At 46.3% G+C, this 21600-nt stretch overlaps 1 protein-coding gene and 1 long non-coding RNA gene across 37 annotated transcripts in view; one reads left to right on the top strand and one right to left on the bottom strand.

Annotated features, from left to right (window-relative positions):
* The window catches only part of LOC145523757 (uncharacterized), a 22420-nt gene extending 1054 nt beyond the window's left edge, over positions 1–21366 (bottom strand). The window contains exons 1-2 of the long non-coding RNA XR_014066876.1: positions 7857–21366; positions 1–515 (exon numbers count right to left, since the gene is read on the bottom strand). The exon at positions 1–515 is cut by the window's left edge and continues 1054 nt beyond it. This is a non-coding gene — a long non-coding RNA (uncharacterized LOC145523757). The remainder of the gene's footprint in view (positions 516–7856) is intronic.
* Positions 1–21600, top strand: part of IKZF1 (IKAROS family zinc finger 1) — a 96963-nt gene that overhangs the window by 15987 nt on the left and 59376 nt on the right. For all 36 annotated transcript variants that reach the window (XM_081534629.1, XM_081534626.1, XM_081534628.1 and 33 more), the window contains exon 3: positions 7234–7353. In XM_081534629.1, the coding sequence (XP_081390755.1) occupies positions 7234–7353 (120 nt within the window). The remainder of the gene's footprint in view (positions 1–7233; positions 7354–21600) is intronic.

The raw sequence follows: 21600 nt of genomic DNA, 5'->3' as shown, positions 1-21600 counted from the left end.
ACTTCCTCTTAGAAGATTGAGGGTGGAAGGAAGGGATGGGTTAGGGGAGAGAGTGGGGACTTTGGTTTTTCATCTTCTCCCTTTCAGTGCTATTTGAATTCATTTCCCTTAAGCATGTACTTTTGTTCTGAAATCTGAGTACAATGACAACAATAAAACTATTAAAAAACAAAACTTTGGCCCTTTGAAGCCTGTCCTTTGGCTTGGCCAGGATGTGGTAGCAGCTGGTAGATGAAGCCTGAGCTGAAGGAGAGGTGGGTCCTGCCAGAGGAAGCAGGGTCCCATCCCCAGATTGTAGACCATGGCTGGAGGCGATAAGAGGGTCAGAAATGCTGGATGTTAAACGTCCCATAAGGTGCAAACAGACCCCTTCGTTGTCTCTGGTCCTCTGCGTTCCCTCGCTGCTCTCTTCTTAGGTGGCTTCTAGAGTGACATCTTACATGATACACGGAGGATCCACGCAGACTCTGCTGTCCCAAAGGCAAAGCCGAAAGCCCGACGCTGGGCTGGCATCTCTAGAAAGTTTGGTAGGAGGAACAGCCGGTCAGTACTCTGATCCCCTATGTTGGTAACAAACATAACAAAAGCCTCATTTTCTTCTATTCTTTTTGCCCTTAACATTATGTGAAACACTCAGTTTGAACAGTGGCTCTTTGAAGACAAAGGTGTCAGGGAGTGGAGATGAGAGTGAAAGTTGGCCTGAAAGATTCAAGATTTGTTCTAAAATTTAGTTTTGTATACTCCTAGCAAAGGAAATGGTGCTTCTAGTCCTTTACATGATTATTCCTTTGGTTTATGTTAAATCTGGAGTGTTCTAAACAGAGATTAGGGCATTTAAAGAGTTGTGCCATTTTCACTAAAGATTTGAAGAATACTTTTTCTGTGTTTTGCTGTTTTTGCAATAAACACCCAGTAATATCAGTTTTCCTTTTTCATTTCTAAAATGGAGGGAAGCAGCAGTTAGTTGTATTATAAGGATGTGCATTTAGCAAAACAGAGTTGATGTTCTTGATATAAAATATGAGGAATATGTTCTGAATCATCCCTTTTTCCCATGAAACTATTCCTTGTTATGTCCTGTTCCCAAAAAATAAAAACAGATTTAAGTCAAACCCTATGAAATTGCCACTATCAAAGATTAAAAAAAGTTCCGATATCAGCAGTTTCATAGGAGTCCACCTAATCTGTGTGAAATACTCACTTGAAAAACAGACAAATACTTAATATCTAACTTTTTTTTCAAACTACCTGGTTCTTTCTTCCCTGGGATTTATCCTGAATGTGGACCAAGCCCTGATTTACAGTGTCTTATAGATAAAAACCACTCAATAAATATTTGCCCTCTTACATCTTCTAGAGTTGGGAATGCTGTTGAATGGGCCTGGAGGAAAGTCTGTCTAAAGCAGGCTATCCTGTCCTTTAGGGCACATCTCATTCATTCTTTTGCTGAGTTTTTTGTTTGTTTGTTCTTTCTCTCTTCTTTGGCACTCATTCTAAATTATTGGTTATGTAATGTGAATTATTGTTTGTTTTGGTTTGTAAGGGAAGAGTCAGCCTGTGGGAGAATGGGAATTGTGAGGCCTGTATCAGCATCTCATCTCTGCCTCCATCTCTGGGACCTGAGACAGTTCTCCTTGCCTCCTGGACCACTGTGTGTCCTCTGCAAAATGGGGGACTGGAGCCAATTGAGCTTATACAATGTTCAGGCTCCTGTGGCCCTATTGAACGTTTTCTTACTGGTCATCTATAATGTTTGTTGAAACAGAGAAACAACAAATATGCTCTGTAGACATCCATCCCCTGCCTGGGAAATGAGGCTCATCCATATTGACGCGTCGGTGCAAATGTCGATCACGGTAAATCACACTGATTGAATGCTTTAAATTTACCAAACACCACTATAAGCATTTTTACTCATTTCAACTTTATAAGACCCCAGTGAGGAAGACACAAGCAGCATCTTCAATTCTCAGGGAGCTGAGACTCAGAGAGTTTCAGTAGCCAATCAGAAGTCCCATGATAGCCAGACCTGGTGTTGGGTAGGAGCATCCCCACTGTTCTGTAGAGTGGACAGTCTACATTCTGAGTTTTATTTACCCCCCAGAAATTGTGTTTTCCTCCGTAATTGTACACGGTACAAACTCATGCACTGGGGACATGAGGAACCGCAGAACTGTGTTGGTTGAATTATAATTTACTTGAGGAATTACTTAGTTCCTGTTGATAAGCTAATTAAACAATTTTCTCATCTAATTTGCCCAAAACACTTCTCATAGGTAAAGCTTTATTTGAAACATAGGCAGTAAGTAGATTAAACAGAAATTGGTGAGAAGCTTCTTTGATTTTTCTAAGTAAAATGACATCACACCTCCTAAATCCTTCCGTTTAAATCCTTGTTTGCTCACTGTCTGCAGTCTTTAGTTTGTGGGACGCTCTCCATGCCCTTGGACATATGGGCACTGGGTGCTGTGCACACCTGTTTCCAGAGGATGTTGTAGTTTACAAAATCACACCGTGAGCTTATTTAGCATATTAGATTCCACACACATTGTTATTTTATTCTCACAACAACCTTTTAAGCTAAGCCAAAATCATGTTCTTTAACCTCATTTTACTCCTGAGGAAAGAGTGTAAAAAATGTGACTTGCTGTGGAATCTCTCTTATCATTGGTCAAACCAGAGCTATGCCCTGGGTCACCTAATTTTCAGTCACGGTGTGTTAATATCTTCCATGCACTGACTTGATTTAATAACTTTATTTTCTTATCTTTTATCATCTTTTCATGGTTTTGTATTTTAAATGGTGAATTGGGTAGGTCTAAATAGGTCTGTTGCTGTTCAGTTGCTAAGTCATATCCGACTCTTCGTGACCCCATGGACTGCAGCATGCCAGGCTCCCTTGTTCTTCACCATCTTCCAGAGTTTGCTCAAACTCATGTCCATTGAGTTGGTGATGCCAGACTCTAAATAATCCTAAAATCAACACACAAAGATATGTTTGCTCCTCATGATGATTTTGACAAAGTGATGGAAGTTCTCCGTGGACATTTCCAGCAGGGAGAGGATCCCAGGGTTGCTGAGTACAGAGGCTCAAGCCAGTGATTGATGGCTCAGCAGCCACTGCTCAAATATGGGGGCTTTTAGGCAAATCAGATGAGCTCTTATGAACTGTCACAGTGGCGGCAAGGCAAGGCTGCATTCCAGCAGACACGTGGGTGGCCGTCTCACTCTCTCTCTTACAGTCCTGACTTTTTACCTGATTCCACTGCACACGCCGGGGCCATGCTTTATTCTCTCATATCTTCACAGGGAGCTCCTACTGATCGACCTGACCCCAGGGTATTTACAATCATGGTCCATACTGTTTCCATTATTCCTTTTTCTGCATCGTGTATGAAGCAGTGAAAAGTGCTGAGATGCGGGCATATAGCTCAGCACAGGGTACCAGACAGACAGAAGCACATCTAGTATCTCACCAAGTTCTAGTTGGTCTTGTTCCCAATAGACGGAGCAGATATATTTGAAGAAAAGTGACTTGGATGCATTTTCACATGAACCGAGCAGAGAGATGACAGCCCTTCACTGGACAAGTCCCAATTCTTTATGACCCTCCCATGGGTCCTGCATACCTGACTGTCTAGATCGATCCCAGAGTTCTCCAAATTTATCCTCAGGAAGCCCAGAATTAAAAAAAAAAAGAAAATACAGGGATGAAGTCTAGTTTCTCAACCTTCTGCTTCCACCTGTAACCATGGCAGCTGGTTAATCAGAAAGGTGTGCATGCACACTCCCCACTTTGGATCCCGTCACTTTGTTAAGCTGGGGTCCCCAGAATCAGTTCTGTGGGAGCTCCCTGGGGGTTTTCACAGAAGCAAGTGGTCTGGGTCTCTGACATTTCAGCCTCCTTACTCTGCAGTGTCCTCACTTTACCTAGGAGACAGGGTTTGTGTATTAAAGTTCTGTGTAAGAACTAGAGATTTTCATCCGAAGTGAAGTCAGACAGAGAAGATAAATATCATATGATATAACTTATATGTATAATCTAAAAAAATTAATACAGATGAACTTATTTACAAAACAGAATCAGACCCACAGACATAGAAAACAGACTTATGGTTACCAAGTGTTGCTGTTGTTTAGTCATTAAGTCGTGTTCGACTCTTTGCAATCCCATGGACTGTAGCCTGCCAGGCTCCTCTGTCCCTGAGATTTCCCAGGCAATAATACTGGAGTGGGTTGCCGTTTCCTACTCCAGGGGATCTTCCTGACCCAGGGATCAAACCCATATCTCCTGCATTGGCAGGCAGATTCTTTAACACTGAACCACCTGGGAAACCCATAGTTAACAAAAGGGGGGGATAAATTAGGAGTTTGTGATTAACAGATATGTGCTACTGTATATAAAATGGATAAACAGCAAGACTCTACTGTATAGCATGGAGAACTATACTCAGTATCTTGTAATAACCTATAATGGAAAGGAATCTGTAAAAGAATGTATGTGTGTGTGTATAAGTGAATCACTTTGCTGTACATCTGAAACTAGTACAATACTATAAATCAACTATATGTCAATATTAAAAATCAATATTATTTAACATTAATATTAAATTTCAATACAATTATTTTAATTATATATTAAATAATATATTAAATTAATTAATATTAAATTTCAGTATACTTTAATATGTCAATATTAAAAAGCAGAGACATTACTTTACCAACAAAGGTCTGTCTAGTCAAAGCTATGGTTTTTCCAGTAGTCATGTATGGATGTGAGAGTTGTACTATAAAGAAAACTGAGCACCGAAGAATTGATGCTTTTGAAGTGTAATATTGGGGAAGACTCTTGAAAGTCCCTTGGACTGCAAGGAGATCCAACCAGTCAATCCTAAAGGAAATCAACCATGAATATTCACTGGAAGGACTGATGCTGAAGCTCTAATACTTTGGCCACCTTATGCGAAGAACCACTCAATGGAAAAGACTCTGATGCTGGGAAAGATTGAAGGTGGGAGGAGAAGGGGACGACAGAGGATGAGATGGTTGGATGGCATCACCGACGCGATGGACATGAGTTTGAGTAAACTCTGGGAGTTGGTGATGGACAGTGAAGCCTGGCATGCTACAGTCCATGGGATCACAAAGAGTCGGACACAACTGAGCGACTGAACTAATAATATGTCAATAATTTTAAAAAGATTATTCTTACCTAAAAAGAAAACAAGAAAGAGTCTTCTGACCACGTCCCTAAAGTCCTCAGGATTTGAAAGTGTTTGCTTTAGGAAATCAGAAGGAAAAACAGAGTCTTCAGGTGGCTCGTAGGCCTCCCGCAGGCTCCTATTCAGGGCTCTTTCCATTTGTGAAGTAGGTGAAAAGTAACACTGAGTCTTTAGCTGTTGTTCCTTTTAAAGTCGTCTATTCAGGGGAATAAAATTATTACTGATGTCATGCACATTTAGTGTAACATGAGAACTTCGATCAATTTCCCTCTGGCTTTTGGTTTTTCCCTGGGAAATTCTTATCACACTGCCCCCTCTCTAACTCTCCATCTTGTATTGGCTAGCCAAATATATCCAATAATGTTCTTTCTGAAAATATGCCAGTTGAGGTAATTACAGCTAAGCTGGGATATTAAACCGTGATGTCTGTTTGCTAGAGAATGCTATACTCTTCCCCAAAGCCTTGGTGCCTGGCAGTTTCTGTTTTAAATTATTCCCCAAAGGGTCATCTCCTGTGTTGGGAATGCTCCCACTGCACCTGTGTGTTCCCTGAAGGGTTGTGTTGGTCTTTCAGGTGGTATAGTCAAACACGCAATACAATTTCCCACTCTGCCTCACCCTGTCTCCCAGACATGCTTTCTTCATCATCGGTACACTTTCCTGCAGGCCTGGGCTTCTGTGTGGGAATATCCTTTGTCTGTGAAGCCAGCTTGCCAGCCCAGCCAGCAACACACAATCCCCGCCTGTCCCTTTCCCGCTAACCTTCTTTGATGCTCCTCATCCCTACGCGTCTTCCATGGTCTCCCATGGCAGTGCTCGTGGGCTATTCTGCATCTGCTGGGGCCTCACTAGCTCTTTCCCTGCCTGGGTTTATTGTCTCCTGACTCAATTTTAGGTTACATCTATGTTAGAAGATACAGGGGTTTCAGTTTCAAAGAAAAGGAGCATTTTCTCCCCGTCTTGGCTTCCCAGTGTTGAATTTCTGGGAGTGGGAGTGAGTTTCCCATTTCTGGAACTTCTGGAGCGAACTTACTAGTTGCAGGCATCCTGTAAAACCCTATCTCATTGGTAAATCCTATTTGTGAAGCAACTTCTGGAGTTGCTGTGGGTTCTATTTTGTTTTCATATTTTGAACATAAGAATTCCTGGTAGAAGACTCACTGTGCACATGGGGTGGGAATTGTGTGAATTCCTTGTCCATCCTTCTTCCAAGTTTCCCGACCCCACTGAGTTAATCAAATTGGGCAGCTAGCTAAATATTCTCTGGCTCTGGAAAGTGAACAGATCCAGACTGTGTCGCTGTGAGCAGGATGCCCAGTCTGGTGACCTTAATACAGAGGTGTGGTGAACAGGCTTGTCGGAGGGTAAGGTGGAACAAACATACAGGCGAAATTTGGCCTGACACGTGAAGAGTTTTAAAAACGTGCATGCCTTTTGACTGGGCCATAAAACTCCCCAGGGTTTATACTGTGGTGATTCTTAAGAACATGGGCAAAGGCTAGCTATTAGGAGGTTTACCACTGTGTTGTTTCATTAAAAGAAAAAGATTGAATACAGTCTAGGTTCAAAAGCAGAAAAAGGATTTAAATAAATCCTACTGTGCCCATGCAATGAAGTGTTATACAGATATCACAGATAAAAGTCATGGAAGCAAGGCCATGAGAATGTCTAAAAACTTGTTTATTTTGATCAAGAAGATATGTCACCACATATTATCCACAGTATATTAAGTGTCCATGTGTGTATACACACACACGCACACGCACACACCACAATTCTAATAGTGGTGATCTCTAGGTGATTTATGCATTTTTCGCATCTCCGTTGTCTCATGTTTTGGTGTGGCAATGATATTCTTTTATAAACAGGAAAGCAGGTTCTAATCCCCACAGAGAAGCATGAACTCAGTCCGTAACTCAAAGCCAAGCCATGTTGCTGCCTGGTTGCAGTGACCACCACCCTCAGGGGTGACCGTGTCCCCAGAAACTCCAGCTCTTGCTTATGTCCTCAGGGAAGGAGAGCCCGCCGGTGAGTGACACCCCAGATGACAGTGATGAACCTATGCCTGTCCCTGAAGACCTCTCCACCACGTCTGGAGGCCAGCAGAGCTCCAAGAGTGAACGCGGACTGGGTAAGTGGGCCACCCTGCCTCTCACAGGCCGCACGGGCTCGAGGCCTCCAGCACTCTTGTCTCTCTACATCCTTCCAAAGACCGTGATTAGCGTGTGTGAGTCCTGTCATCTGTGGTTTCCCCTCGACCCCCATGTTAAGGAAACGTGAAATGCAGGATGGGGCCCCGTGGTGTCAGCTCTTGGGTGCAGTGTGGCTGAGCTGAAGAGCATCCCTGAAGGCAGGCACATCACTGGTCCCCTATCTTCAGAGCACTGCAGCAGTGTCCAGTTCTACGGATTATATTGATAGATGGGAAATTTATCCACTTTATGTGTTATGGCAGTAGGGCTATTTATTTTCATAGCTTTGATGTAGAAGGAGCCGAATCTGGCCATTCTGTGTTATCCCTCTCATCTCTGTTTCTTAAGTGTCCAATGTAAATGAAAGTAGGAAATTTGATAAATAAAACATTTTGATGTTAAAAATAAAATAAATAATCTCCGTTAGCAGACATTTACATACCTTTTCCATAGAAGAATGGGTGTGGACGTATTTGCAGTCTCTCCCCTGGTGAGCCTGCCCAGGCTATGGAGTCCATGGTGAGAAGTCTTAGTCCACCCTCTCTAGGAAAACGGAGACCCAGAGAAGTTCAGGGAATTAGCCAGGGTCACAGAGCAGAGTCAGAACCAAACACCATTTCTGACTAAAGACTGGTGTTTATTCCAGTATACCCTATTCTCATCAGCTAATGAGTCAGCAGTTCCTTGGAATACCTATTTTCTTTTGCATTTTATAAAGAAAAAACTGTGAAGTTGAGAGCCCCTTATTTGCAGCAAAGAGAGTCATGAAGGGTGCATAGGTGGCAATGAGATCAGACAGGCAGGAGAGATCTCACGGTGTCAGCTTGTAAGACCCAGAGCCAAGGAGGGCACTTGTCTGAAGTTCTGAAACTCACAAGTTATTTTCCTGTAGGACATCCTGATGTGATAACAGAGAAATGTATTTTGTATGTTTTCATGTGCCTTGGAAACCAGATAGACTCTGGGTTTTTTTTGTTTTTTTTTTAATTTAGCTATATAGTTAGCTGAACAAACGGGGATAGTGGCCAAAGTCTTTTGATGTAGATGAACCAAGAAAACAAGGACATTTCTGAATTCCTTTTCCCTGTTAGATAGTGGCTACTGTATGTGGGAGAGTAGATGGGAAAGAGTGAGCCCTCTTTCTACACACATCCTTTCAGGGTTTCCCAAAGCTAGGACACATGCCTTGTTGTAATTGATGTATTTGTGTTTAAGACTGTCTTCTGTTTATTGCAAGAAATACTGGTTTGTCATTCACTTGTACTGCTGCAGTTTCCTTTCAAGACACATTTACATAAATTAAAAGATCAAATTTAAATAAAAACATTGGGACAATGAGGGTGTGTATACATGATAAAGAGTTAGAAAACCTCAAGGACTGAAAGGCAGAAGAAATTATGTGGATAGGTACAGGCTAACCATTTAAATGAGCGGAGAGCCCAGATACCAGAGTTGGGACTCTGGCGTCATTATGGAGAAACTGGGGAGACCCCCCATTCCCCGAAATCCCCGCAACTGACAGCCATGGTCACCTTGGGCGTCCAGTAGAGAACTGAAAATCGGGCTGGTTCCTGGAGAGTGAAGAACAGTCCTCCTGGTGTAGGCAAACAAGATTTTGTTATAAATGCCTTCGCAGTCTAAATATACCTCATCTTATGAACTTAAGGTTGTGGGAGCTCTGCCCTGGTAAGAGGTCACCAAGCCCCTGGCTCCCAGGCTGCGTTCTCTGGGTGAGACGAGGTCTGGGTCCTAAAGGAGCCCTTACACGTGTGGCTGGTGGAGCTGGGCTAAGGTGAGGGGCCGGGGGTCGGGGGTGGTCTGTGATCTCCTGCAGGCTCTTCTCCATGCTTCCTCCCCGCCATGTGACAGGATGCTCACTCACTCCTTTCAGCATCAGACTTCTAAAAACTGAATTTTAGAGTTGTAAAACTTCAAACACCTGAGAATCATCTTTCCTTGGCTTGTAAATGGCAGCTGCCATGTGGCCAGGCAGGGAAAGCGGTTGGAAGTGGGGGAAGGGGACAGAAGAGTGATGGGTCACTCCCGGGAAAACAGAAAGGACAGAAGCACAGATGGCAGGAGGGGTGGGGAGGTTTGTGGAGACAGGTGAGCGAGGGAGGGAAGCCCTGGGGATCAAGGAGCACAGAAAAGTATCAGGGAAATGGACTCCCCTTCACACTCGGCATGAGCTTTAGAAACTGTGCTTTACGATTGTTGAAGGGAGTCAGCCAGCTCGGGTGGGCAGTGGAGGTTGCCTGGGCAGTACTGAAAGCATGAAGTATGTTATGTTGATAGCATTGCGGTGGCGGCGGTGGTGGTTTAATCGTTTAGTCATGACCAATTCTTGCGATCCCATGGACTGTAGCCCACCAGGCTCCTCTGTCCAGAGGATTCTCCAGGCAGGAATACTGGAGTAGGTTGCCATTTCCTTCTCCAGGGGAATCTTCCCGACCCAGGGATTGAACCCCTGTCTCCTGCATTGCAGGCAGGTTTTTTACCAACTGAGTCACCAGGGAAGCCCTTGATAGCATTAGGACTTTAAAAGATGAAAGGATTAGTAGCTGAAAGGAAGAGGAAATGCACTTGAAGGCATATTTCATCAGCACACTGGGAAGAAGGCAAAGAAACCAGGGCCTGGGACCCACAACAGGAAGCAGGAGCCCCTCCCTAACCGAGCCCCTCCCTGCCCAGGGCTCCTCCCTACACTGCAGCAGGAGCAGCGTAGCACGAAGAGGAAGGCGCCTGGGCTGTAAAGGGGTGGGTTGGGCGGAGGCTGGCCCTGGAGACGCCGCACCTGGGCGAGGAAGGGTGGAGTCGGGCCCCTCCCTACCAGATTCTTACCTCTGAGCCTGGCGCCCTCGTTTCAAACTGGCCAGAGCATCGGAACTCAGCTCGGCTCACAGAAGAGTCTCCAGGGTTAACTGAAACCGCGCACACACGCTTTGCTGAAGACAGAACAACAAAGACACAAAGTAAAAAAACAGTAAGAGGCAGAAAGAGATCTCCTAAAGGTTTTTAAAGGAGTCTGTTGTAGCTTCCCTGGAGAGAAGGAAAGAGAATGTATAAGATTTGCAGAACCAGGAATAGAAGAGGAATTTATTAATTAAAAAAAAAAATGATCCAGAGAATAGGCAAGCTGAAAACAGAGCCAAGAAGGTGGGAAGGAATCCATTAGGAGAGGGCAAGACCAAGAGAGAGACTGAGGTGCTGGCCACTCCTAGACCGGAGATCAGGTTGGGGGTGCTGGCTCCTCCAGTGGGAACATCAAGGAGAAATGGCGAGAGGGAAAAAGATGGTAAAATGTGTGAAAGTCATTGGTGATAATAGACCACCGTGTGTCTGTTTTAGAAAAAAAACCAAAGGATGCTTTTGAAAAACTCAGAGCCGTCACTCCCAGTTCTAGACAAATCTAACCTCAACCAGGAGAACAGACGAGAGTGATGAGCACATTGTTGGGAAAGAGCAGAAGCCAGCCCCGTAAGGTGGGGAGTAGTGTGTCACTGGTGGGGGTCGGTCTCAGAAATAAGGAGAGGAATGGTTTTGTCCCCTAAGGCTTCCATCAGTGTTGAGCTTCTATAGGACTGTGTGCCAAGGTGAGTTCCTGAATTAAAAAAAAAAAAAAAGATATGGGAAAGAGGTGTTGGGAATAACCTTGTTAGGACAAGGGTGTCACCCTCATTTGGCTCCTTTTCTTCTGGGTCTGAATAAGAGAAAGCAAGGATCTGAAGTACAACGTGAAGGATTTAAGTTAGACACAGGAGAGAACTAACTGGCCCTGAGGGATTTAGTATTTAGTCATCAGGACAGTCTATTCAATCAGATGCTACCTTGTTCTTCTGAAGTGGTCTCTTTAATAATGAGAGAAATCTCGCCTCTCTGAAGTGGTTGTGTCTGAAACTGCTAAAAAGGAGGATGTACCCAGTGACCTCCTACAGCAACCCCCAAATTTACCCAGTCATCCATGGCAGGTGCCCTTGAGAAGTGGAAAATGGGTCAAGAGTCTTCTCACAGCTGTTGACCAGGGGTGATTAAAAGTGTCTCACATAGAAATGATGCCAAGACTGGCATCTAACAGAGCAGATAAGTGCTGTGAGTAAAGCAACAAAAAACTTATTTCCTTCCTTTATTCAATCACCTATACATTTCTCTCTTCCTTTGAGCATGGATTTTTGCCCATCACTGTTTTGTTCTCCTTTTGCTTGTGTGGGGGCTTCTCTGGTGGCTCAGCTGATAGAGAATCTGCCTGCAATTCGTGAGACCTGGATTCGATCCCTGGGTTGGAAAGATCCCCTGGAGAATGGAACGGCTACCCACTCCAGTATTCTGGCCTGGAGAATTCCATGGACTGTATAGTCCGCGGGGTTGCCAAGAGTCAGAGACGACTGAGCGACTTTCACTTTGCTTGTGTAAGTGGCCTTGTCCTAAAATTGGGCAGGGGTCCTCTAGCTCTCTGATGCTATCAGTGAGCACACAGTCCTGGAGTGGAGGCAGGGTGCAGGCTGGCTGATCCCAGTAGAAAATCAGGCTGTGAATAAAGTAGGAACCCCCACCCCCTTTGACTGTAGATGGTGGGCAGAGGGGTGGGGAGGCTTACCTGGCTGGAGCAGAGGAGACAGGGAGAGGCCAGGGTAGAGAAGAGAGGTTTGGGGCCAGAGAACCAAATGACACCCTGAGAGAGATGCCTGGCAAGTTTAGGATTTAGAATAGAATCACAGGGAAAACCCAGGGGCAGAAGCACAGCAATGCCCTGGAACTAAAAAGGAGAGATGATTGACAAGAGCCAGAGGGGGTGGTTGAATTAGCAGAGGACCAAAGACTTGAGGTTGAGGAAAACTTTCCAAAAGGCTCAGCTCTGTGGACAGTCAGGATGACCCTGTGTAGTAGTCATTCTAATGCTGAGGGAGATGTGAGGGCTGGATGCCTCTAAATATGGGGCACTAATGTGTGTTTGTACAAGCCCCTCCATGTTCTAGAATGTTCTTCCTTTGCCTCTGCTCACTTTCATGACCTAGTCCCCCAAGGAGGGAGGGAGGTGACAGCCAGCATTTCCTAGTGGTTTATCATAGGACCTAATTCCTGCAGATCGCATCCTCCAGCGGGGGGTTTAGAGCATTCTTGAAGCTGAATTCACACACCTCGAGTCCTTCCCTTGGAAGGCTTTGACCGTGATTTGATTTACCCTGGTAGAAACAGAAAGGGAAAAAAAGTAGAAAAAAAATCTGGATTTCTTCCCGTGGCATCCAGGAAAATGATTAAGTGTGTCTACATGTAAATTTTCTTTTTTGGTCCATTCACTCAAAATAAGCATTCCTTCACTCCATCGTGAGTTCCAGGACTGGAGTGTAAATTGTAAGAGGATTCATGTTTTCCCCTGGTGATTCTGTTGCTAGATCTCTCTTTAGTTCTAGGCAGGACACCAAGACAGTCCAGAGGGGAAGAGTGGTGAGGATGGGTGGAGGGCATTAATGCCTCCCTGCAGCCTGAGAGTGAGAGATGTTGGAGAGCCCTTTTCACGATGGAAAACCATGGGGCTAGGGTCTCATTGGAGCTGGGGCACTGGCGTTTGAGTACGGATGCTGCACCCGCTTATCTAATCAGCAGTTAGAGGAAGTCGTTTTTATCTGTGCAATGCATCTCCTCTGAACCGAGAAACCCTGCTTGAGCTCAGGAAAATTATTATCTGGCAGCATCTGAGCACTGGCTGCAGCTGAGCTCAAGCTTGCTCTGATGGGATGTGCGCTGAGAACCTCACAGAGAAAACCATCCAGGCCCGAGCTCTGTCCACGGTCCGGGTGTCTCAGTTTCCAGTCTTCTTCTGAGGAACAGCTCACAGTGTGTCATTTACATTCGTGTTCACCTCTCTGTTGCAGTCACTTAGTCCTGTTCGTAGCTGACACACTGCAGTGCTTTGGGAGCCATAACCAGAGGAGACCAAAATCCTCATTTTCCTCGGTTTCCCAAAACATGAGACATGGCATCAAAGAAAAATCATTTTGCCTACTCTCAAAGTCTTTTAAGTTTTGAAAAGAGGGGCTCTTATGACGTAACAGTTTCGTTGCTGCCCATTTAAAACTAAATGTTAAGCTTTTTCTGACCTCAGTTTTGTAGGTCAGTGCCAAACATTTGGAAATCATGGTCTTTGCAGACCATTATGACATGTAGGTACATTAAACTAAACTGGAGACTGTGTGCTGTGTGGAATCCCATCCTGTCTTGGGTTTTGGTATAGAAGGTGGGGCCAGATGGCAGAGGCTTAGGAATCTTCCTGGGGGAAAACTGAAACTGCAGTGTGTGTGTGTGTGTGTGTTTGTGTGTCCTGAGGGGTAGTTGACAAGACCCCACAGTTGCTCACTCTGGGAAGCATCTCTCTGCTGGAACCCGGCTGCAGGGACTCCGTCCCTGGCTCTGCTGTCCCCTTGCCTTCTGGCCCTGGCAGGTGGCTTCCCTGTTGGGGAAGGGCATCACCTTGCCCATCGCTGTCACGTAGGGCGAGCACTGCAGGGTGAGGCGGGCTGCGAGGTGGAGGGCATCCGTGCGGCTGCTGTGGGTGCCACCGTCATTTGCATCAGGCGAGTTCCCTGGGAGACACCCTGGGGGCCTGGCGATGGGCTGCCCAGGTGCCGGTGTCACCTCCTGGCTGGTGACTTCAGGGAGAAGCACGAGGTGGTGACCTCACAGAACGCCTGAAGTTCCCAAGAAAGAAGGCAAATGCAGGGAGCAGCACACAATCAGCATGGCAAGACCGAAAAGTCTCAGCAAGTTCTGGGTCCTTCCCAGTGGTGGGAGAGACTGGGATGCAAGGAAAGGCCTGGCTGGAGGACGGAGGGGTCGAGAAGCCCCCAGCGTGGTGAGGGCGGGCCCTCCAGAAGGTCGGGGATGAGGGGTCACACACTGCCCTGTTGTGACCTGTGAGGGCTGCTGTGTCCTTGCCTGCTTGTCCTTGGAGGTGAGTGACCGTAGGGTTTGAAGTTGTCAAGGCATGTGTGGCCCCAAGCAGAGCCTGCTGGAGCTCAGGCTGCTCTGGGCCTCCCTTCCAGGCACCTCCCCCATAGAGGTCACTCTAGGATTTGGGACCGTACCATTTAGGTTGACTTTGTGCTTTGTTTGAACTTGAGTTTCTCTAACTCTTAGGAAATGAAGAAATTCCATTCAAAAACTGTAATATTGACTGAGTCCTTCTCCCTGGCAGGCTGATGCAGCCGCTGCCTTGAAGAGCTGAGCAGTTAAAGCTTGCAGACCAATGACCATAAGACACTGCATAGTACATTCATGGGACTTCAGGGTTCCTCTAAAGAAAGTACAAAGGCTGGTTCCCAGCTGGGCTGTTGGGGGCTGATGGGGAGACCCAGAAAGCTGAAGGTCTCACGGGGGCGAGGAGGTGAGTCACATTTGACCTTAGGAAATTGTGGTAGGTGGGCGGAGGGGAAGGGGTGGGCAGAGTCACAGCAAGGCCCCTGCAGCGGGTTCTGAGAGGGAGCTGTGGGTTTCAGAGGGAACCCTGCAAAGTGTTTCCTCTGGACCTGAGAGCTGGAATCACTGTCCGGTGACAGCAAACAGCGTGTGTCCATGTGGCGTGGGCATGTGAGGCAAGTGGTCAGGGCTGCCCCATGGCAGTTAGGATGGCAGCAATTCTCTTGGAACAGAATGGGAAATGGACACAGAGTTGGGAGTTGGGGTGGACTGGAAGTTCATTGACAGTTTGTGGCCCAGAAACTGTCTGGAAGGCAGGACATGGGAGAGGTGGGCAGAGCCAGTCCACTGTGCTAAAGGATGCTGAGCTCCGGGGCCTTGGGAATAAATGTGTATGACTGTCTGAAAGAGAGAGCAAGGGAGGAGGCAGAGTGAGCCGTTTGATTCAGATGAAATTTCTGGAAAGAAGCGTGGCATGGAAGTCCCTGGGAGGGAGGAAGACTTTAAGGATTATGGGGAGAGGTGGCACTAGTGATAAAGAACCTGCCTGCAATGCAGGAGACCCAAGTTCAATCCCTGGGTCAGGAAGAATCCCTGGAGAAGGGAATGGCAACCCACTCCGGTATTCTTGCCTGGGAAATCCCATGGACAGAGGAGCCTGGTGGGTTCCAGTACATGGGCTCACAAAGAGCTGGACACAACTGACCGAGTGAGCAAGCATGCATGGGGAGAGTGGAAGCGTGGGCTGGAAGAGGGGCTGGGAAGGGGCTTTGGGAGGATGGAGCTTCTCCAAGGCAGCTCAGCAGGGGCGGAGGCCCAGGTCAAAATGTGGAGGAGCGGGAGGGACCGAGGGCTCAGGCAGCATTGCGGATGTTAAGAATACCAGGAGGAGAGCTGGAAGCAGCCCTGGAGGATGCTCAGGTGGACTGTGTGAGACGAGGGGGAAGTTTAAGCCTGTTAGAAGGTGGATAGGATGGAGAGAGAGGAAAGAAAGAACTAGAATGTCACCGCCCAAGTGGTGTCCCCAGGGAGGGAGGACCAGACATCCAGGAGCTGGGCTGGGGGCTCTGCCTCATCCTGTCCACACCCCGGGGCCCCTGATACTGTCCCTCCTGGGTTCAGTCTCCATTTGGGAGCCCCACATAAGAGGGGCCGTCCCTGATCTCTCACTCCTCACCTGGCCCCGCTTACAGGGAAAGCGCGTCTCTGGGGTCTGTTCCCTGCCTCCTCGGCAACCGGTAGGTGTCCAAGACGTGTGGACCAAATGAATGAGATGGTGGCCCTGCATTCTCGGGGGGAAGGCCAGCGGGACAGTAGAGAGAGCTTTTAAATTAAGGTTGAGGGAGAGGAATGTAAGGCTGTATCTGAATTTAAGGTTTGTCCCGTGGATTATTTTAGGCCCTTTTTCTCAAGAGCTGCCATCGGTATTTGGGGCCCAGAGGCTTTCCCAGGCTGAGACTACCCCCAGAGGCTACTGAGCCAGTTGTATCACCCCTGCTCATCATACCGCCCTACATCTTCAAGTTTCTCAGCTGACAAAAATTTGTCCCAACACAGTCATCCTCACGTGGTTCCGTGTGTCCATTCACATGAACTTCACACTCAGACGGGTGTTTTGTGGCTGATTGTTTAAGATTTTTTTAATAGAGTCAGCGGGGGCTTTCCAGGTGATCAGTGGTAAAGAATCCACCAGCCAGTGCAGGAGGCACAAGAGACTTGGGTTCAATCCCAGGGTTGGGAAGATCCTTTGGAGTAGAAAATAGCAGCCCGCTCCAGTATCCCTGCCTGGAAAACTCCACAGACAGAGAAACCTGCTGGGCTTCAGCCCATGGGGTCGCAAAGAGTCAGACATGACTGAGCACACACACACGGTGGAGTCAGTAGTGTTCCAGAACTCATAGTAGGTCTTTTTCAAAAAGGAAATAACATGTAGAAAAATGGCGCCCTGGAGAGGCTGGAACAGCCATGCCTGGCATTTACAGTCACACTTCCAGCTTTCATCTTGTGTCTCCAAAGGAGCAGGTGAACTCAGCAAAGCTGGTAATTTTTACAAAGAGAAAGCGGTGATCATCTTATCTCCATCTCTTCTGACAACCTAAATTCAGGATCACATTGTACCTAGTTGGTTTACCAAGGGAAACAACAACAGATTCTTATCTATGGGAGTAGAGAGATCAACAGTAGTTTCTGTTCTAGGGTTTCTGGTCCCAGTTTTACTCTCCGCTTTGTCCCATCTGTGCTGAAAGCATAGTTAGCTCTGGGTATAAAGCAACCAACCGACATTTCGTTAACTTTCCTTCTACATGGGGTTTCAGAAAGAAATGGAAAAAAAAAAACAAAACACTTTTGAGCTGTGGTTGCCAGTTGCCACCTGTCCTGTCTGGTTAGGACATTTCTGATTTGGGAAGTGTAAATATAACCCAGAAAAAAAAAAAAAAAAAGCTTCCCCTCCTTTTATGCAAAAGTAGAAAGGCTTAAGCACAGTGAGCCCTAACCATTGCCCTGTGAAGTTTCCACAGCACCAGGTTGATGAGATGAAAACACTTGCTCGGTGGAGCCAGGCCCCAGGAAACTGCCTTCCTGGCTCCCACAGCATGGGGCGGGGTTGAGGCCAAGCCACTGTAGCCTCCAGATAAGCCCAGCTCCCTGCAAGGTCTTAGCAGGAACTACAGTTCACACGTTACTGCAGAGCCAGCCGCTCAGAATTTTAAGCCCTTTGCCTCCTAGCACTGGGGGGGAACAGGAGCTTACAGGCAACTCGGAGACTGTATTCAGGTTCTTAGGCTGGACCCAGAACTGCCAGGCTCTTGTTATCTTTTGGTAGCTGAAGGCCTACTGTGGTTGGAAGATTTACACTCGAGAAATGGGCAAACCCTACAGATTAGGAGTTTGGGTTTTTTTCCTTTTTGAGACTTGGTTTACCTGCATACAGGGGCTAATCTATGGTTGTAATGTCTTGACAGCACCAGTGGAAAGCAGGAATTTTTCTTGCTTGATAGGGATACGGATGTGTCTGTTTTTGTAGGGGGTGTTAGGGAAGACCCAGCATGTCAGGGAGACCGGGGTCAGTGCGGGGTAAATGCAGCTTGTCCAACGTGACTTGATTCCAAGTGACGCTTTGCTGTTGGTATCACACACTAGAAATGCCACAGCAACTAGATTCTCTGTATTAACAAGCAGAATGCTGCCTTAGCGATTTAGTTTTGTTGCCATGGGGAGTGTGATTAGAAAGGATTCTCTATCTTATTTATGACAGAGCATTATTATTATTGTTGCCATTATTTTGGTTTGAAGAACTTTAAATGCACAGGGAGTGACTTTTCCAGGAAAGCATTGGCCTCATGCTCTCCTATAAAACACATGGGACTAAACTCCATCTTCTCTGAAAGAGTTTTGTATTGAGTTCCTTGGAAGAAAGACAACTCTGAGATGTGGGCACAGATGTGACAGGAGACCCCTTCAGTGGTCCCTATGTTGTGGCTTCCTTGGGAGATATTCTCAGCAAGGGCCCAGCAGTGTGAGTGGCCCAGGGAGCAATCAGAAAGCTAATCATAGCTGGAAGACCAGAGAGGCACTTTCCAGCATTCCTGCCCCGAAGCACCTGACCGTGACAGCAGCTAGATTAATGAAAGAGTCTTGGTGGCTTAGTGGTAAAGAATCTGCCTGCCAGTGCAGGAGCTGCTGCTGCTGCTAAGTCGCTTCAGTCATGTCCGACTCTGTGCGACCCCATAGCCGGCAGCCCACCAGGCTCCGCCGTCCCTAGGATTCTCCAGGCAAGAACACTGGAGTGGGTTGCCATTTCCTTCTCCAGTGCATGAAAGGTAAAAGTGAAAGTGAAGTCGCTCAGTTGTGTCCGACTCTTCACGACCCCATGGACTGCAGCCTACCAGGCTCCTCTGTCCATGGGATTTTCCAGGCAAGAGTACTGGAGTGGGGTGCCATTGCCTTCTCCCCAGTGCAGGAGACATGGGTTCAATTCCTGGGTCATGAAGATTCCCTGGAGGAGGAAATGACAACCCACTCTAGTATCCTCGCCTGGGAAATCACATGGACAGAGGAGCCCGGTGGGCTACAGTCCATGGGGTTGCAAAGAATCAGACATGACTGAGCGACTAAACAGCAACAACTTGGTGTCCTACTTTTAGGAGTGAGTTTAGCAGCAGGGATCTTTGGGCAGGTCCAGGGCGTGTCTCTGCGAGGCCGCCTGCCAGGAGAGAACTTCCCCTGCAGGGGATGTGGCTGCAGGCTGCTGATTTCCACTGAAATCACCCAGGCCTGATTCCGGTGAAGCCCTGAACGTCCGGTGTCTTCCCCACGGGGCGGGGTGTGATGGACAGAGGCCTGCAGCCCACGGCCTCGCTGTGCTGGCAGAGCTCCTAGGGCAGGCAGCCACGCTCCTTTTCAGAATGAAGGACTGTCACACTAGAGGTGAAACCCTGCTGAAATGAGAAAAGGACTTTTATGACAGCCTTGCAGGCAGCTCTATGATTATTTTTATTATTATTCTTGGAATCCAGCAGCAATTTCCTACCTTCTTAATATCTCTAAGTCTCTCCAGTTAAAAACAGTAACAGTAAAAATATGACTTCACCAGTAACCCCCCAGCACTTCTGATGGCCTTTTTCTCCCCATTATGTGAAATGATGACGATTAACTATTACCCGGTATAGAGAGCACTTTGGTAACTTTAGCATTACGGTTCAAGTGGTCTTTGGCAAAATTCATGTTCAGTAGACAATGCTGTGGTTTTAAGTGAAGTGGTTTTCATCCTGAGATGAGAACAGAGTTAGTTTGTTACGATCAGCACTGCACTTACAGTTTTAAAAAAGTATTATTACTACAAATATGTGGAATCCATGCTGATTTGTATACTTGAAGCTGGAGCTGCTGGTGTTAACAGTTCTGTTAAGGGTTTGTATTTGTTCATTTGTGTGGCTTTCCCATTTCAGTAACTTTTTCTTTTTTTTAATTACTGATGGAGTGTCTCCTAACAACACATCCTTAAAATCAGCCTGCCCTGTGCATGGACACATAAGCACACTCTGCAGTATGTGAGAGAGTGTCCTCCCAGACAGCTGGGCTCCAGGCCTCCTGAGACACAGTGACCTTGAACAGTCCTTGTGTGGGGAAAGGTTTCGTGGATGAATGACAGCCAGCATTTCTGGAAGACAGTTGTGGAATCTGGGAATCCCCTACTCTAGAATCCATGGACTATAATGAGGCACATGTAGGCAATTCTCAGTTTTTCTAGGAGTTACATTAAAAAAGAAAAATGACACAGGTGGAACAGATTTTCGTATATTTTATTTAACCAAATGTGCCCCAAGTTTTATTGTTTAAACATGCACTTAATAAAGACAATCAGTGAGTATTTTACCTTTTTTTTTTTTTGTACTGAGTTGCGTGTTTGAACTCCAGTGTTTATTTGAGGCTAACAGCACATCTCAACTTGAATTGGAAACAGTTTTCCACATGTCAAAGCTCAGAAGCCTCCTGTGTCTAGGGGCTACCTGGTGGTTCAGACTGTAAAGAATCTGCCTGCCATGCAGGCAGATTGAGATCGGGGTTCAATCCCTGGGTCAGGGAGATCCCACTCCAGTTTCCTTGCCTAGAGAATTCCACAGAGGAGCAGCCTGGTGGGCTACAATCCATGGGGTCATGAAGAGTTGGACACAACTGATCGGCTTTCACTTTCACATGCTTTTCAGAAATGTGTCATTCTATCATACCAAATGTTTTAAAATTAATTCTTGCAGAAATTTAGCCCGAGACTAGTTATTCATCCAGTTTCTAAAGTAGTTTTTGGCTCAGTTTTATCTTCAAAACATTTTCTCAGTTGTCATCACAAAGGAGTTGGAAATTTTGTATTTTAGTTCTTCTGGTTTTGGTCACATTTGATTTAAAGAAAATCTAGGTCCAGTTCAATTTTTTACATCATTTGGATTCATTTAATGTAGTTTGGTTTCAACCATAGATTTCGTAGGTGTTTGACTAAACATGTAAAAACAAAACAGTTTTCCAAAGCATAGAAGCTGAATTAAACACAGGAATTTATTATTTTTTTAGTTTTAGTTTTCATCCATTCATTTTATTCTCATGTACTTTTTATGGTCACTTGGGCAGTGGGAAACCCCTTTTAATTTTTTGAAGCAAGGCTATTGCTTTCTAGATGGAAAGGACATCCCACGAGAACACCAATGGGACTGGCACCACATGAACTGATCTCCAGAAACGGGCTGTATCACATTGGTGGATGTGTTTGCCAAAATTGTGGAGAAGGAAGCTTCTTGATCTCTTCCTAGGACTGACATATATACACTACCACGTGTAAAGCAGGCAGCTAGTGGGAAGCTGCTGTATAACACAGGGACCTCTGCAAACTGTTCTGAAATGACCTAGAGGGGCGGGGATGGTGGAGGGGAGGCCCAAGAGAGAAGGGATATATGTATACACATAGCTGATTCACTTCTTTGTACAGTAGAAAATAATGCAACATTGTACAGCAATTGTACTCCATAAAAAAAAAAAAAAAGTACTGCTACACTGTGCTGAAGCAATGGGGCAGAGGTGGTAAAGGAGAGGCTTCTTTTTTTTTTTTTTCCACTGTAATAGGGGGAAGGGAAGCAGCCAGCCGCCTGCATTGCACCCTGAGAAAACAAGCCTGGGGTTTCACCTCGGCACCGGGTCCTGATGCCCCTGCTTGAGGCACCCTGGCACCCAGCCAGGCTGAGCTGTGCACAAGCCAGACCCCAGCCTTCCTGTGCAGGGACGCCTCG

This window comes from Giraffa tippelskirchi, chromosome 10 (genome assembly GCF_054371585.1).
Source record: "Giraffa tippelskirchi isolate mGirTip1 chromosome 10, T2T-mGirTip1v1.2.pri, whole genome shotgun sequence".
Taxonomy (NCBI): Eukaryota; Metazoa; Chordata; class Mammalia; order Artiodactyla; family Giraffidae; genus Giraffa; species Giraffa tippelskirchi.
This window is presented reverse-complemented; position numbering and strand designations above follow the sequence as displayed.